An 18,880-nucleotide genomic window follows, 5' to 3' on the forward strand; every position below is an offset into this window, starting at 1 on the left:
TGGATGGAAAGACAGCAAAAAAAAAACTGTTGGATATTGGATGCACGATGCAGTTTGTGGAATGTGGAACAAGACCAACAAGACGCACATTTAATTTTTTTATAATGTTTTTTCCGTGTGATTGCATGAAAAAGTAAAAAGAAAGCATTATTATCACTTTTCATTTTTCATATTGTGAAATAATATGTAAAATTTTTTGTAACATTTCAAAATTATAAGTATATTAAATTAATATTATAACTTTCAATTAGTTGACGTTTAGAAGTTTGGACATGATTATCGCTTTTCTTCTACATTTATTTTATTTTATTATCCAGACAAAATTATCTTTGGATCAGTAAGCAGGTTGAGAACAAAAAAAAAATATAAAAAATTTGAAAAAGGCAAACAATCGAAAAGTTGGTATGAAAATAAAATAAAGGTTTTCGTTTTGTAAATTCGGAAAAATAAAGTAAAGCGATGTGAAATATAGGTAATCGCGGTTCTCAAATTAATGCTTCATTAGTTGTGCGTCGTTACGTGATCGTCTATACTATTGTGGTGATCGATCAAATGAAGTTGATTACAATTTTCCTTATCATTAATTGTAAATTTCGAATTTCATGTTCCGAAGTTGTAGTCAAAGAAGCTTAAGGTACATGCTGATTGATTATGATATCTCATCTTGAATTTTGTTTTAACGTGATGACTTTGGTTCAGCGAGAAAACATCAAACTAGAACGGATGAATCCCCAAAGGAAAAAGGAATTGATTAATAGAAAAGGACCTCTTCTTCAAAAGCAGGTTCGTGTCAAATGACAAACAGTAGATAACTTAATGCATGCATACCTTTAGGACTAGGTATCCTAAGGCAGAAACGCTCACTAACAACAGCCTAAACAATTGCTTAGTACTTTTTATATCTTGAAATGAGTTAAGCACAGGTTGAAGACATTTTATTTTTTAAGCAACCGATAATTGCTTGCTTTGGCATGATTTCGCTTATTCCACCCATGTTATTACTTTCGAAGTTTTATTGTAGAGAAATTGAGAATTAATTATTTTCACTCCCCCCCCTATTTTTCCCCTTTTTTATTCTCAAGTGGCAATGTTCTTCCAACTCAAGTAAGGTAGTCTTAAAACATAAGTTGGAGGTACAAAACTTTGATCTTTTTCCTAAAAATCAAATATGCTGACTTGATAATAAAAAATATTGTAATGTAGATTGAAAAAATTACATTTCTAAGAAAAACCGCTAAGAAAATATTTTTAATTATGACCTATAGGCCCTAGAGACTGAGTTGAAAAATTTCCAAATTTACGATGTCAAAATTTCCAAAAAAATTTCATTCCCGTTTTTGAAAGAAAATGTGAGAAAAATAATGGTGAAATCATTTTTCCAAAAAAGTCACGTTTCCTTTAATTTTTAAAAATTTTGAAGGTTACACACTAGGGTGGGTAAAAAAAAAACGTAGGTCTCAGAATTTTCTGAAATTCACATATGTGGTTCCTTTTGAGTTGAAATCACCCTAAAAAAAATTTTAGCCCCCCACGACACCATGGGGCTGAGCCACGTGGCCTCAAAGTAGGGTCATTTTGGCTAAAAATGCACGGTTTTCAGGTTAAAAGCTCCAAAATTGATTTTAAAAATTTAGCCTTAGCACTCAAGGACAAGTCCTAGAAAGTATGAAAATCGCCTATTTTCAGGGGTTGCGAAAACGTTTCCGCGATTTTACGCGCGAATGATGTTTTTTAGGGGGACATGTTGATGTACAGAGTTGTACGTGTGCTCGGAGGATTAAATTTAGAATCATCTATATGCCCTTAGATCGCTTATAGCGCACATGATTCGAGTTTTATACACGATTTTAGGATTTCTTCAATTTCGAAATTTCATCAGATTGTTTCTATTTTTTTTTTTTTCATGGCATATCTTGAATGCACGAGACCCTGTTCGAAAAATCATCCCTACACCTGAATGAAACTGAGCAAAAAAATCCAACATAATTTATTTAAAATCTGAATAGCAATCAAGTAGGTACTTACAAAAAATTTTCGAATGAAATTGAACAAAAAAGTACATTTTTTATTTTCAATTTTATTTTTTTTCTAATTTTTTAAATTTAAGGTAATGTGTTTATAATTGCCATATTATTATAGGTACCCGTGGAGAGTTCTTTAACATTCAAGAACAATTGTTTTTAAAATTGAAACGATGATTTCAAAAGTTTTAAGTATTTCTATTAACAAGTGCCTATAAAAACGCAAAAGCTTACAAAAACCATTTCTTGACTCGGCTTTTAGCATTACTACTTTTATACTTTCTCGTCGTTTCAATTCATAATTGAAAAAAAAATGTACTTGAATGTTAAATTTCAAAAATGAAAAATGTATTTTTTGCTCAGTTTTTTTTTTAGGTAGGTATAGGTAGGTCCTATGATTTTTCAAACAGGGTTTCGTGTTTTCAAGATAATTCTGACATCCTGAATTGAATTTTTAAAAAATGAAAAAAAAAAAAAATAGAAGCAATTTGATAAATAAAAAGTTCTTATTGAAAACTTCACGTATTTTTTTTTTTTTTTTTTTTACATACTAACAGTTTTTTCATTGAAAATTTTTATTATGCAAGATTTCTTCCTCAAAATTTCAAAGTCTCACATTTCAATAAAACCTGAAAAATTGCATTATCCCCCCCCCCCCAATTACAAGTATTTTTCTCTATGCGCAGTCGCACACACCTTCCTTTGCTCAAATCATCACTTCATCAGGAAAAATTAATTATCCTTAAGCAGTGGTTTGAGGCCAATAATTAACATTATTAACGCACTACAGACAATGCGACAAAGTTTAAAATGTAACATTGTTTATGGTGTGTACTATGTACTGTGGATGTTTTCAATTGTATCATGTATGCATGTGAAGAACAGTATTTTTAAAATTCTGAAAATAGAATCAAAAACTAAATTACATATTTATCTAACAGAAAAATGAAAGACTGAAATCAAAAATTGAAGATGAAATTGAAACAAAATAAATTTTCAAATTCATTTCCAGAGCTTTCAATTTTACTTTATTTTTTCCATTTTTTTCAGGTTTTGCTCTAACTACCTATCAGAATTTTATTATTTTTCAAATCTAATTTTAGTTTTTTGAGTACCTAGGTAATATTTCATTTTGTTTCAATTTCATTTTCAGTTATTGCGTTCATTTCATTTTTAAGCGGCTGTTGGTCTATTTTCAGAACTTTCAATTTTATTTTCATTTTCCAATTTTATTTTTTGATTTCATGGGCATGAAAAGTCTGGAAACTAAATTGAAAACCAGAAGCAAAAGTTTGAAAATTTTAAAAATACATAGGTAGGTAATATTTAAGACTGGAAATGATAAAATCAAAAAATAAAAGTAAGAAGGAAAGTAGGGAATGAAATTCTACATAAAAAATATAACTAAAAATTCTGAAAGAAATCAAAAGCTTGAAATTACTTACATAGGATTCTGATGAGACCAGAAAGAAACTGAAAAGAAATCAAAAAATCAAAATGAAACTGAAAAATCCAAAAAAGATAATTAATAAGTTGATATGAAATTGGGAATTTTGAAAATGAAGTTACAAAACTGAAAATATAGAATCACTGAAATTATGTGAATTATGTGAATAAAATTGAAAACTGCCTGAGTATATATTATGATATTGAAAATTTTGAAAATAAAGCTTGAAGTAAAATTGATTGATAGTTGGAATGCTAATTAAAAACTGAACATCAATTTGGAATTAGTAAAATCAAAAACCAAAAACTGAAAATAAAATAACACTATAATCTGAATCTGATTATATTCAACAGAGAATTCATAACAAATAGCCAAATAGGTATAAAATCAAAATTTGAAAATGAAATTATTAAAAGTACATAAAAACTTGAGTGTAGAAAAAAACAGAAGAAAATTCAGCAAAAATGAAGTGATAAGGGGTAAAGCGTGGGTAAAGGCATTCAACTTGCTTGTAAGAACTAAGAATCTTATTTAAAATGAAAGAGGCAACGTTACTCTTTCAAAAACAATAATTTATTTCATTCATAATAAATTCATGCAGTCTTTTTGATACGAAACGTGAGCAATATATCGTCTTCGTCCGCATCGTGTTTCTTCATCTTCACCAAATATCCTTTAATTTGATCACCTATGACGTTCTGTATTCTCGAATCTTTCGACACGTAATTGAATGCATTAGGGTAAAGTAAATCTTATTTGGACTTTTACTGGAGAGCAGTTTGTAACAGATGGCAAAGATGACTGAAAGTCGGATACTGGCAATACTGAATCCAACTAGAACGAATCCTAAATAAAAAACTGTTTTTGTAGTTTCTTTGATATTTTCAATTACCAGAATAAAACTCTGTTCAGGATACACATATTTGAACAGTTTATTAATACAAAACTAACTTCAAACCTGATAACAAGGGTGTTCCAAAATTAAACAATTATCCCTTATTGTGAAGTATACTTACCAAATAAATTATTGTTTTTGAAAGAGTAACGTTGCTTCTTTCATTTAAAATAAAAATCTGTTCAAAAACATGATTATTCACTTTATAATTTCTTAATCAAATTTGAAAATTTCCCATATAACATAATGTAAAAGAAAATGGGATCCCATTTTCAGCACTGATAAGAACTGACCCCTTCACTGAACAACTGATTTGCACAGTCCAAATACCTAAGCAACCAAAAATTTTGCGTGCTTGAAATATTCTTGAAATTTTGTTCTTGATTTTAATGTTGCTCTATACATTTTAGGCAGAGATGTTGCGATTCTCATAGTGTTGGCCTGAGAATATTCTCAATGCGCATAATCTGAGAATATTCGCGAATATTCGCGAATATTCTCGAATGCTTGGAGAATATTCTCTCAAAAAAATAAAAATCATGATTTTTTTCAAAAAAGTTGAAGATTTTTCTTCAATTTTCCACAGTTTACAAGTTTTACCACTACTTTTCTTTAAAAATTTCCAATTTTCCTTGATAATTTGAAACTTTTTCATGGAAAGTTTCCTATTATCTCTAAACTAAGCAATAATGTTCTATTTTTTGAAAAGAATCTGCGGAATATGCGCAGGAAAATGCGCATATTCTTGCGCATGCGCAAGCAAAAAAAGAATATTCGCGAATTTGCCCAACACTAGATTCTCAGGCTAAAAGAATCGCTGTTCTCAAAAGTTTGATTCTATGATTTTTATAATAGAATCACTTGTTTGCGGTTCCTTATGCATAGGAACCACAGTTCTTCTCTTAGTTCTCATTTGCGGTTCCCAATTTTTTTTTCAAATTTTGAAAACAGACGAATATTGAGCAAAGCAACAAAAGAAATTTTGCATTACTCTTTAGTTCTAGGCCTATACTAAGGGAAAAATTGAAGAATCCAACTGAAGAATTGCACATTTATTTGGCTAAATCTTGAAAATTTTGGAACCGCAATTGCAGAGAACGGCAAAAGTGTGTTTTGCGATTCTCTTGATGAGAGAGCTGCGTGCTGTTCTATTAGCAATTCTTTATGCGATTTAAATCACAACAACCCTAATTTTAGGATATTAAAAATTGTTAAGAAATTACTTACATTGCTGCTTAATCATTTCTGTTTTAGGATATCAGCCTCAGCCTTTGACATGTTAGTAAACAGCAGGATGTTATTATAACAACCATTGAGAGAGCAGTGTACCATAGCTGGCAACCAGATTTTTTTTCATCTCCTGCAGTGTGCATCACTTGGTATGTTTCAGCAATCATTTGTTCCTACAGACCATAACATGAAGCTTTTTGATGAAGGTGGTGTGTGCAATAACACAGTTAAATCTCACATTCTCATGAGTAATGTAGTAAGAACCAAATGTGCCCGTGAAAATTATGTGAAACACATTATAGAAATGAATGAAGAAAAGTGTTTTGATAAATTTCAGTTAGATATTAACAAGTTTTCATCCAATTCCAAAGTGAAAGTGTGGTCATTGTCATCCCCAACAAATGCTGAAGATGATAATGCATCTGATTCAAGTGAAGAACTGCAATATGGACCTGGTATAGTCAATAAACTAAAAACTAAATATCTTAGTATGACTTTAAGAGAGAATCAGAAAAAAGGTGTACGACCACCATTATGTAGCATGAGAAAAGCCACAAGTTTGGATAATTTGTTAGACAATGACCTCATGAATAAGAAGAAATCATATCAAATCAATTCGGTTATCAGTTGCGTTAACAAACTGAAATATTCTGGCAAAGAAACCATGAATTGTGAAGCTTTGAATATTTCTCCTGATTTGAAACGAGCCCGATCCATGGAAACATTACCCAATGATCTAAAAGAACCAGATTCACCCAAAGTCAGATTTGCAGTTAGCAAAACTAAAGGTACAAATCACTTTAAAACTTCAATTAAACCATATACCAATCTATTGAATTTATCACCACTTGATCCTATTGTAAATGAAGATGTAATCATCATAGAGAAAAATACAATCACAGGAGTAAAAAATGAAGGACAAAAGAGGCTTTCCCAGGAAAACAAAGAATTACCTCCACCAGATATGGTGAAAGAGACACTTAAAATATTTGAAAACTGTCAGAAGAAATCCGGTGTTGCTAAAAGTTGGAATAATTCAAACTATAATTCTTTCTCACATTCTCTAGAAATTAACTCAAAACCTTCTAAAATGGAGAATAAAATACAAAATTGTGGCAAACCAGTGCTATACCCAAAACCAGTTATTAGTGCAGTTGATTTGAAATTGAAAAGATCTAGTCCTATAAAATCATTTGTTGGAATGAATATGAATGTCAAATGTCATCAGATAGCTAAACCTGATAGGAGTAGTGATGTACAAAATGGTGCTCTTCAAAATGGGTTGTCTAATGTGAAAAAATTGAATGTTGAAACTACCTACTCAAAAGTACATGATAATAATGACATCTGTACACATTCCTCTTCTCCTGTATCTGTGTTGAAGATTAACTTTCAAACTAATAAGTCACCTGAACACACTGCTTCTTCAACATTTAATATTATTCGTTTTAAAGTCAGCACTGTTTCAAACAACAGAAAATCTTGCTCAGTACTGAACAACATTGATACAACAATTGAAAAAACTAGTTCATTTAATCATACAAATTCTATAATTGAACAAGCTAATTTAGATATAAGTCTTGCTAGTGCAAACAACACTCAGCCTGTTACCAAACATTTCAGTGGTAATCATCTGAATACAAATTCCATTAATAAACCATGTGAGAAGATTGTAGAAAATGATACATGGGTGAAAAATCATAAAAAGATAGAAAACAATGAGGATGAAAGCCATGTTCAAAATCATGCTATGAATGAAGCTGATAATAAATTCAAGAACAATATATTGAAACCATCTGAAGGGTTACTAGTTAGACAAGTAGGAGTCATTAGACCATTGGTGTCAACAAAGGTTAGCAATGTTCAACCAGCATTAACACCACAAGAAATAGAAAAGAATTATATAAATACAAAGAAATCATTGAATTTATCATCATCACAGAATACCTCCATATATTCCAAGGAGCAATCAACTAATTCCAATAACTCACTGAACAGCATTAATAAACCTTCAAGTTTATGGTTTAATAAACCATGGAACCAACATCAAAATTCCATGGTCTTCAATTTCAAAGACAGAAAAGAAGTGCCAGATTACATTGAGAATGATGGTTTATTACTGACAACAAATCAAGATCGAGCTAAGGTAATTAGTTGGTTTATTAAACCTGTTCATAATTCTTGCATCTTTTAAAAGGTCATCACACTTTTTGATCATATAGTTTTTTATACAGTATGACACAGAAGTAGTGCCTGGTGGCTTTTATTTCAGTGGGAAAGAGCTAGAGAGATGAATGAAGCAACATTGAGTAGGGAAAAATAAGGGCTTTCAAAAGCAATCTTGAAAATTTCAGGCCCATGTACACTTGTACAGGGTGTCCACAAATTGAAAAACCGGTTTGGTCAAAAAATTCAAACTGGTTTTCATTGGCGCAATGCATCTACACACTGAGGCTACAAAAACGTGATATGAATTTTTTGAAACTGGTTTGTTAATTTGCAACCAGTTAACAAAAAATACCCAAAAATTGTAGATAGAGAAAAAATTTTGAAACAAAAGTTGTAGAGCGTGAAAAATTACACAATTCTATCCAATCACATTCTGAAACCGGTTCATTGGTTTGCATTTAGCAACCAGTTTTTGACAATCACCTAAAAATTGAAGATACAGAAAAATGCTTGAAACAAAAGTTGTACAGCGTGAAAAATCTAACCATTTTCGCAGATTGGATTTTGAAACTGGTTCATTAATTTACAACCAGTTATCAAAATTACCTAAAAATTGGAGATCGAGAATAAAGCTTGAAACAAAAGTTGTAGAGCTCGAAAAATTACACAATTCTGTCTAATCACATTTTGAAACCAGTTCATTGGTTCGCATTTAGCAACCAGTTTTTGACAATCACCTAAAAATAGAAGACAGAGAAAAATGCTTGGAATAAAAGTTGTAGAGCGTGAAAAATTGAACCATTTTTCCTGACTGTATTTTGAAAATGGCTAATTAACTTACAATCAGGTAACTTTTGATGGCTTGCTGCGACTTGATGAACCGGTTTCAAAATCTGATCAGCTTAAATGGTTCAATTTTTCACGCGCCACAACTTTAGTTTCAAGCATTTTTCTCCAACTTCAATTTTTAGGTGATTGTCAAAAACTGGTTGCTAAATGTGAACCAATAAACCAGTTTCAAAATGTGATTAGACAGAATTGTGTAATTTTTCACGCTCTACAACTTTTGTTTCAAGCACTTTTTTCGATCTCCAATTTTTAGGTAATTTTGATAACTGGTTGCAAATTAATGAACCGGTTTCAAAATCTGATCAGCGAAAACGCTTCAATTTTTCACGCTCTACAACTTTTGTTTCAAGAATTTTTCCCTATCATCAATTTTTAGGTGATTGTCAAAAACTGGTTGCTAAATGCGAACCAATGAACCGGTTTCAAAATGTGATTGGACAGAATTGTGTAATTTTTCACACTCTACAACTTTTGTTCCAAACTTTTTTCTCTATCTGCAATTTTTGGGTATTTTTTGTTAACCTGTTGCAAATTAACGAACCAGTTTCAAAAAATTCATATCACATTTTTGTCGCCTTAGGCCTTAGTATGTAGAATACATTGCGCCAATAAAAACCAGTTTGAATTTTTTGACCAAACCAGTTTTTCAATTTGTGCCTTGTGGACACCCTGTACATGGGCCTGAAATTTTCAAGGTTGCTTTTGAAAGCCCTTATTTTTCCCTACTCAACGCCGCTTCATTCATCTCTCTAGCTCTTTCCCACTTAGAAATAAAAGCCACCTGGCACTACTTCTGTGTCATACCTACTGTATATAGATATACTTCTACTCCAATGCAAAATTCCCCTATTGTTTTTGCCCTGCTTCTGCAAATTTGAACTTCAAGAACAATTGAATAGTGAGAGGTAAAACTTTCTGAAAATAAAAACAAAATGAAAAACTAACTACAAAGGATGAAATTTCAAACAGTTTTGCTCTTTAAAAACACACTTGTGTTCACTGAAAATTTTGAGCATTTTTGATTCAAAGCTGACATATTACACTATTGGAGTAATAAAGTTTCATTTTGAAAAAGTGAAACTTTACAGGAGAGCAATTCTCTTTTTAAAACACTTGATTCATTATTTTCAATTTTCATCAATTTACAATTTGTAAGGAATGAATAATACATCTCATTTTAAACATTGGATCAAATCGCACCTTGGGAGCAATAAGGTTACATCTCAAAAAAGTGAAATTTTACAGGAGAGTGATTTTCATTTTTTTAAAAACTTGATTCATTATTTTTATCAACTTATAATTAATTGTGAGGAATGAATAGCACCTCATTTTAAAGATCTGGTAATGTACCTTCATTTAGCATAAGAACACTTTGAAAAATAAAATCTTGAAGAGGAAATATTTCAATGTTTGTAAAACATTTTGAGTTATAACCATTCATCAAAATTGATCTGGAGGCGAATGGAAGCGTCCAAAAAAATTTCATCTCACCAAAGTTGTAGAGAATTAAATTTCCAATCGACTTATTAATCTTCTTAGTTTTTTTCTAGAGTCCTTAGTTTTTGAGTTTTTCTCAAAAAACTAAAATATCATTACATTTGCAAATTCATTTTTCTGAAAAGTGATCAATTTGAATTTTTTTTTCCATTTGGTACAAACCAATAAAAAAAAAATACTTTTCTTGTGACTATTTCTATCTGACAAACATTCAAAACAATCAAAACTGTTTTTCAACACTTTGTATGTACAAAATTTATCCAAAAAAGCGGAGTTTTTTGAGATCTACCCTCATAACTCCAAACAACATCAAACTCCAAACAACTTGTGATGTTGTTTGGAATTTTGAGTCAAGTATACCATTTGCATTTTTACAAGATCAAGATCTGGATAGGGTACCCAACTCAAAGAGATATTTTATTTTATTTTTTGGGGGGAGGGGGGTTCATACAAACCTCAAAAATGCAAAAATGTCAAAATTGATGTTTTTTGAGATGTAACTTTATTATTATTACTACCAAGGTGCGAAATGTTGTTAGATATACTTAACCCTATTACTCCCAAGATGCAAAATGTTGTTGATGTTACATTGTTTTTTTTTTTTTTTAAATTACAGAAAATATTGCAAGAAAGCGGAGGTAATGGTTATATCATCTTAGGAGTTGATAGTAATTTGGATAATTCAATAAACGAGTCCTCCACTGATGCCCCAACTATCTCATGTAACGAAGAATGGCAGCTTGTATCTGGCCCTCCATCACCATGTAATGTTAATTTTGAAGGTGATAATGTTGTGATAAATGGAAAGTCGAATTTAAGGAAACATCCCAGAGAGAAAAAGGTGAGTTACCTACTTGCTATTTTATTTCATTTTTTGGTGAAAAATTGTATGAATGAAACGCTTCTGTCTGCATTCTGATGTAGGTCAGGGCTGCATACCAATCATGAATTGTATTGGTATTTTGGTACCTACTGTATTTTGAAATTTGAATTTTCAATTTGAAAGTTCAACTTTCAACTTTTGAAAATTTCAAAATACTTGTAAAGTTTAAATTGCAATGCCCTTTCAAATTGTGAACTCAGTTTTGATCAATGTACCATAACTTTGGAGACATGCTCTGCTGAAGTTGAGTACCTCGAGACAATTTGAAAATAATTGAATCTTCTCTCCACCTGCTCCTTGAAGGGACTGGGACTAAACTTATTGCAGGCTTTTCACTCATTGGCTGGGTGGACATTGTAACAAAAAAATTGAGCAAAATCGAAGAACATGATTCAAAAATGTTGGTTGAATTGAGGTGGAATGACCCTTGAGACATACATCTTGAAAGTTATTATAATGTAATGTGAACACTGATTGAAAAATTAACAAAGTTAACGATTCTAGTTGTAATTTTTTGGGTACACTTGATGATATGGGCAGTGCAATAACTTTTTGGTTTTAATGACAATGACTATCTGAATGATGTACAAATTACATTGTTCACTTAGTGGTGGGAAATATACCTACGCGTACTTGTTAGATGTTGCAGTGCAAATCAAGCAGTTATATGATAGCTTTTCATGTAGTTATGTTGAAAATTCACATAATGTGATCAAATTGTTTTTAAAAAAGTTTCTCCTATTATGAATAATTGTAAACGGTTATTGATTGTAATAAGTCTAGCAGATGTGTAATTGGTATGTTTTTTTGGTTCTAGTTACATATCCAGTTCAACGACACCTCAACAACGTTTGAGTACCCATCAGAAGCTTCTTTATTAAGGGAAGATCTGTCTAATTTGACAAATGATTTGAATATCGTTCCCAGTAACTTGATAAGTGTTTCACCTAATTTAAGTAAGTATCTTTGATGTCAAAATTCATCCTGTAATATAATCAACATAATTAATGTGGGTTTATATTTCTACGGACAAAAATGATTATTTGTACCAACAAACTAGGTTTTATGCGAAAAGAGTTTCAGAAAATGCCCCTGCAGGTTTGCTTTTGTTATTGATCTATTAGCCAAAATATCACTTTTTAACAAATAATTTGGCATGCGATGTGTTTGAGGGATGGTTTTTGAAGATTATTCAGATTAGATTACCTACTCATTATGAATTCAAAAATTAAAAATGCTATTTTAACAAATTTTTCTCTGTACATTCAATGTTTATGAGGGAAGTACCCCAACTGTTAGTTGCCGATCTGAAAAGAACTTCACTTACGTGTTATACATGAAAAAACAACTTGCAGCTGCTTATCTTCCATTTAACTTGGAAATTGAAGGCGCAGGCAGATGCATAGCCAGAGCGTATCTGAAAGGGAGGTTTTTTTTTGAGATATGTAGGTTCAACTTTTATTCCTGATATGATGAAAAAATGGGTATACCTATATTTTCCCAAACAGCAAAACAATTGTTTAATGTGAAATAAAAGATTAGAATTATTTGTCAATTGGTATAATGTGTAGATACTTAATTAGGTCATATTCATTGTCTATTATTAGGTACTTATAAAAAAATTTCTTTTTTCAATTTTTACAAGCCTGAAACATGAAATAAACAATGTAACCCGAGCGTGGCGAGGGAAAAAACTTTTGAAAATTCTCCTTTTGATATATGAAAGAACAATGATTTTTTTATGGTAGGAGGCAAAGCGTCGCCCAAGTGCGAAAGGGTGGTGCGAAAGGGTGCCTCGTGCAACTCGTTACTTGACACCTGTGTAAAACTGTCTTTCCACACTGAGCGCCATCTATCAGTCCAAGTTCAAATCTGAAGGCATCTTCAAGTGATGGGAAGGGTTTCTTGAGGCAACATAACTTTTGGTTTGAACATTTGGACTGATAGATGGTGCTCAGAGTGGAAAGACCGTTTCACACAGGTGTAAAGTTACGAATTTCACGAGGCACCCTTCCCACGTAGCCGACGAGAGATTGACTGTTTTGGTTTCAAAATTTCAGAGGTTGAATGATTTTCTTAATAGAAATTTCAGTTAAGAAAAAGAAAAGCAAAAAAGTTTGAACAGAGTGAGGGCAAAAGCTCTTTGTGTAAATTTAGCAGAAAAGTATGCATTTGCAAAGGATTTTTTTTTGTTTTTAATTTTCTCTGTAGTTGGCAAATTCATTTTTGAGAGAAAGCAATCCATCTCAACCTTCTTTTTTTGACAAATGGAGAGAGGAGCTATTTGCAAACTGATTTTGAACTTCCAATCTCACTTCAATTTAGGTTTAACTTTAATTCTGGAATGACAGTGAAAAAACAATCCGTTTTTGGCAGCTTTCCAAGTCATTTTCAGTGTCCTCGATTTACAATTTTTTTTTTCATTTCTGTGTCTGCTGAAAACTCACAAGGATCCTAGGTACATACTTCCATTCATTTTTCAAGTTTTCAAAAAAGTAAAATTTTGAGTTTTCTTTTTCTCTACATATGTACTTAATCACTACATCTACCATATTTCGATGTTGTGATGTTTGGTACCCAACGACGCGACGTCAGAGTTTTTGCACAAAAAAAATTACCTAGCGTATTTCAACGCCTAGTTAAATTACGTTGTTGCATTGACCTTGATGCGACGCAATGCAATGCGATGGTCTAGGCATTGTTGCGACAAAGTGCTATCCTTGCCATATTTTTTATTCATTTGTTTCTAATTTTAAAAAAAGTTAAAAAAAAAATTATTTTTACACCTCATCTTCAATTCACAATGTTGGGCCCTACTGCCCTAGTAACAAACTAAATAAATTCATGTCATCCACTGATTATCCTCAGGATCATAACAATTTTAACTGCATGAGTATGAAACAAAACTTATGGAGGAGGAGAGTGCTAAATTTTTTCAACTGGTGTAGAATTAGGTATACATTTCTGATGGCTTTTGCCCTAGCTACATTAGGTTTGAACAGGTTCTATTTCTGAACTGTACTGGATCTGGAAAATATCTGTTTGAACTTCGACCTTTTAACTTCATGGATTATAAAGTATCAAAAACTTTTGTCCTTTCTTTCCTCAGCGCGAGAAAGACCAATAGATCCGACCCGACCCGTTTCGTATCAGGCTTTCGGATAGGCCCTTGCATACATCTTAAACTTACCTACTACCTAATACATAGGTGCCCAGAAATATCGAGCACCCCTAAAAAAGTTTTCTACTAAAATACTTTGGTTGGTCACAGTGAATGATAATAATGATAGCACATGATTGGTTGTTGGACTGGAGAGATAACATTCCACCAATCATATGCATCTATTTCACGTTGCCAACCTATATTTTTAATGAAAAACTTTCTTTGGGGTGCTCGATATTTCTGAGCACCCAGTACATAATATGTTCCTTACCTACCTGCTGTAAGAAGGTACATGTTTGAGTGCATTGATAGTGTCATAATGTCAGTATTCTCGTTTTCATAACGAGTTTACATTGTGTTACTTATTTCCACTGTATGGTAAAATTATATTGGTACCAAAAGAAAGGACCTGATTGGACGAGCACAATACTGCGGGTTGTACTTTGTGTATTGAATGCATTGACGATGAGGAGAGAAGAAAAAAAAATCAATATTTCTCGGTACTTGTGCTCGCGTTAGTTCTTTTTAACTCGCAAATTGCATTCTCATTGTTGGGACCAGTAGGTACATTTATAAGCTTTGTAGTACGATTTAAAGCATTATTATTCGTAGAATATGCCATGTTCATCTTATAAGAAATTTCCACTAAAATGTTTTATGATGCTGCCTTCGAAATACGAACGTTGGGAGTCTTTCAAACGTTAGCTCAATTTATCGTGATGTTTGCATCTGAGCGAAGGTGTAGCATTTATTCTTATGCGTACGACGACTACACACACATATTATATACGTTGAATGTGTAAAATTGAACCAAGTTTTTTAATTTGAATTTCAATTCATTGGAAATACCTCTAACTTGTATGTCCTAAGTATGGTTACGATTCCTGATGAAAAATATTTTTCACCACGTTAGAAAATTCTTCTCTGCATGTTTGTCGTTGTTTATTTATTTATTTTTTTGAAGTTGCGTTCCTGTCACTGTTCTTGTACATATTTTATTCTATGCGTTGCGTTTACTTACTCTGCTTGTGCTGGAAGAAAGTGTTGGACGTTTTGTGTTCATTTTTTAATTCAATTATTCATCTTGTCAAGAATTTTTATGGTTGATGCTTTTGAACAATACTTTTTCATCGTTTAAAAATCATATCGTTGTAGGTATAGGCTACGTGGTTTTGAAAAATGTTTCTTGGCTGAAACTGGACAAACACATTAGGATTTTTCTTCGTTTTGAATTACCTATGTATTTTGAGCTGAGAAAAAGCATTTGAGTAGGTAATCATTCCAGTCTGAATACCTGTTATTTTTTATCTCTTATGTATTTTATTTGAATACTCAACGTTTCATTTCGAAAAATTTGTATATTTTTTTTCCAAATGTCCTTCAAATTTTCCCATATTTTTTTTTTTACATTTTTAATGAATTTGTTACCTACCTTATGTTGGAAACATTTTTTTTCGCTCAATTTCATTACATTAGCAAGAACTTTAAACGTGAAAATGAAATCTAAAATTTTGAAATGATGAAATTACATTGGGAAAGTGAAAAATTTGAATACAAAATTTTGTCTCCCACACCCCTCCTTCTCTTGAAACCCCCCAGTGTTTATAAAATGTCTTGCTAAAAGTTCGGTTAAAATCCTGCTTTTTCATTTTGGAATTTTGTTGGACACCTTGCTTTAGAAAAAAAAGGCATGTAGACATATATTTTAATCAGGGAGGGTGGGGGTTCTGAGCTTCTTCCTGCTAAAAAATGTATTTTCAACAAAAAAATCCTACAAATTTTGAGCGTTTTTTTTTTTTTTTTTTTTTTTTTGTAAATCAATTTTAGCAACCTCAAATAATTGTAAATTCTATAGGAGTACATAATCATTTTTTACAAAATGCGGTGAAGTTTTCTGCTCTTCCCATTGTTTTGCTTTAAAAAATAATGTGTAAAATTTCAAATTTTATGAATATTAATCTACAGGGTGCCCAGAAATATCGAGCACCCCAAAGAAAGTTTTTCATTAAAAATGTAGGTTGGCAACGTGAAATAGATGCATATGATTGGTGGAATGTTATCTCTCCAGTCCAACAACCAATCATGTGCTATCATTATTATCATTCACTGTGACCAACCAAAGTATTTTAGTAGAAAACTTTTTTAGGGGTACTCAATATTTCTGGGCACCCTGTATTAATCTGCCCTATGCCTATAGCTGTACAAGTATGTAGGTACTTATGTATACACGGGGTAAGGTAGCCATTTATGGACCACATTTCTGTTTTTGAATGCCGTGGTCGCTATTCAAAAACATAGTAGATAGCTTAAAAGTTAAAATATACCGACCTACATCAGTCTATCTATTGTCACACAAGTACATATTTCAAAGCCTCAAAATTTTTAAAAATTTCAGCGTAGTCAAATGAATTCTTTCCTGAAAAGAGTCAAAATTTGAAAAGTCAATTTTGGGTGCTTAATACGACTTAATTCCAGAAACACAGGATGCAATTGTATAAAAAGTCATTTAATCGATAAAATAACATTTTACAGAATGATGTCTCTAATCAAGACAATGAAAGCAAATTCTTAGTGGGTTACTTGAATTTTATCCTGAAGAGTCTAAATTTCCACTAATTAAAACAATTAAAGCCGCTATTAGGTCATTAGACATTTATTAGACCTTATAATATCTATATTAATAATAATTAATATGGTGTTGATTGGCTGTTGTAGGTGGCAGCAGTTTGGCTAACTATGTACCTAGTACGCTTAGCATGGGCGAATGTTTTGAATTGGGCATCACAAGAAGTAATGGCGTAATCAGCAATGTTGTAAATTTTTGTGCTGACGATAAAATCATAAAAAATAGCCATAGTACAATACAACACAATGAAAATTCTGCCAATTACCTGAAACCAGCCTCTGAAAATGAAAACATGGTGTGGAGCAAAGAATCCATTCCTGATCTTTTATTTTAAAGTCAATGTTGTGAATCCAGTTTCACAGTTTATTCAGATATGAGATTGTGTTTAATCAAAGGACATGATTTACCCATGTTGTTTCTGAAAAATGAATTAGTTGAAAATGTGAATATTATTCATAAGTACGTTTATTGTTAACAAAAACTGAACTGTTCCTTATTCATAAATTTTTTATACAATTCTTTTTTTTTTAGTTTTAAAACTTCCATCAGCTGTTTTCCTAAAGTAATGATCTAATGATAATTGAAACGTTTCTTTCATTTTTACATATATCTTGTGTAGTGTGGATTATGAGTACTTAGAGAGAGATTATTATAAGTAAATTATATTATTATATTGTTCCTTTTTCTTGCATTTTGTTTGTTGTGCTTGTTATTTTAAGTTTGTGCAATAATTTGTTGCTTTGATTTTGAAGTTTATTTTTTTTAAATGCTGTTTGTTTAGTAGGGATGTTGCTAATCTCAGGCTAAAAAATTGAGGTTCTCAAGTCAAAAGTGTGATTACCTGTATGGTTTATTTTATGTTTTTGAATCGTTTGTTTGTGGTTCCTTATGTGTAGAAACCGCAGTCCTTCTCTTTGCTGTCATTTGCAGTTACTATTTCTTTTTTCAAATTTAAAAAAAAAAAAAAAAAAAAAAACAGATATTGCGTAAAGAAACAAGAAAAAGAAAAATTTCTCATTCACTTGGCTGAATCTTAAAAATTTGTGACACTGTCTAAATGCCTGGTGAGCGGGTCTGCAAACGGCAACTTTGAGAAAACAAGAAATTTTTCATACCTACTTGTATCATTGAAATAAGTTGAGTTTCTGATGATTCATTGTTTATTTTTCGAAATTTGTTTGCATAGCTGGATAGATCTCAGTTTTCAGAATCAAAACATGTCAAAACCCAAAATTGTTAAAAGTTGACGAATTACTGTTAAAATTTGCGAGGGCTTTTTCATTATACGTTCACATCAACAAATGATGTTCCATGTTTTTCACCGAACGTTTTTGGGTTTGGGTGCTGTTTGGGGAACGGGTATTCCATTAATTTTGAATTTTCTTTATTGTTATTTGTTTGCTATTTCAATTTTTAGATGATAATGGTAGAATACCCCATTTAGAGTAATATCAATGAAATACCCGCATGTAGTACCCAATCTTTCGCGTGTATGGGTTCAAAATAGTTTCATCAGGTATGGTACAGACAGATATTGCTCGTTTCATTTTCTCAGGTACCAGTATTGGGTATGGGCATGGGTACCGAAATTGATGGATTTTTGCTCGCATATTCGGGTAGGGTATCAAGCCCTGTTTTTCACAATTTTATGTTACTTTTCAAAACATATTTTGATTGATTTTTTTATTTATTTCTCAAATTTCCTATACCTATATTTTTGATTAAAATATAAATCTGCTCAAATTTTTCATCATTCCAAAAAATTTTATATATATGTAGTTGGTAATTATAATTAACACTGCTCAAATCATATCGTTGTGTTCAATTTTTGTATGCATTTCTTAAAACAATTTTGCTCTTGTAAAATAAATTTCCTGTATAATAATTAATAAGATATTATAATTTCATCAAGGTGATTCATTTTACACCATTCCCTGAAGAAACGTTCTTTCAGTGAGTTTATTGTAGAAACATTTCAACATACATTTCGATTCATTGCGAATTTTTCTATGAGAGAATTTTTGTGATGGAGTTTTTCTCTCATTTATTTTGTTATCAATTATCATCATTACATTGGATTGGATTATCAATTTTTCTGAC

The 18,880-nt window shown here is 31.4% G+C and overlaps 1 protein-coding gene across 1 annotated transcript; it reads left to right on the forward strand.

The window, feature by feature from the left end:
- The first annotated feature begins 333 nt into the window (after positions 1-333).
- LOC135832007 (uncharacterized) lies at positions 334-18,674 on the forward strand. Its single transcript, XM_065344945.1, has 6 exons — positions 334-634; positions 700-783; positions 5,618-7,739; positions 10,725-10,949; positions 11,809-11,947; positions 16,870-18,674. The coding sequence occupies exons 3-6, from the start codon at positions 5,745-5,747 to the stop codon at positions 17,112-17,114; spliced, it is 2,604 nt and encodes an 867-aa protein (XP_065201017.1). The 5' UTR covers positions 334-634; positions 700-783; positions 5,618-5,744; the 3' UTR covers positions 17,115-18,674.
- The last annotated feature ends 206 nt before the right edge of the window (positions 18,675-18,880 follow it).

Source organism: Planococcus citri, chromosome 1, assembly GCF_950023065.1.
Source record: "Planococcus citri chromosome 1, ihPlaCitr1.1, whole genome shotgun sequence".
Classification (NCBI taxonomy): Eukaryota; Metazoa; Arthropoda; class Insecta; order Hemiptera; family Pseudococcidae; genus Planococcus; species Planococcus citri.

What these genes read in the sequence shown, in the direction of transcription:
- LOC135832007 (XM_065344945.1), top strand. Translation starts at nt 5,745, where the DNA reads ATGTTTCAGCAATCATTTGTTCCTACAGACCATAACATGAAGCTTTTT. An exon ending in CAAATCAAGATCGAGCTAAG is followed by an intron (nt 7,740 to 10,724) that starts GTAATTAGTTGG and finishes TTTAAATTACAG; the next exon opens with AAAATATTGCAAGAAAGCGG. An exon ending in AAGTGTTTCACCTAATTTAA is followed by an intron (nt 11,948 to 16,869) that starts GTAAGTATCTTT and finishes TGGCTGTTGTAG; the next exon opens with GTGGCAGCAGTTTGGCTAAC.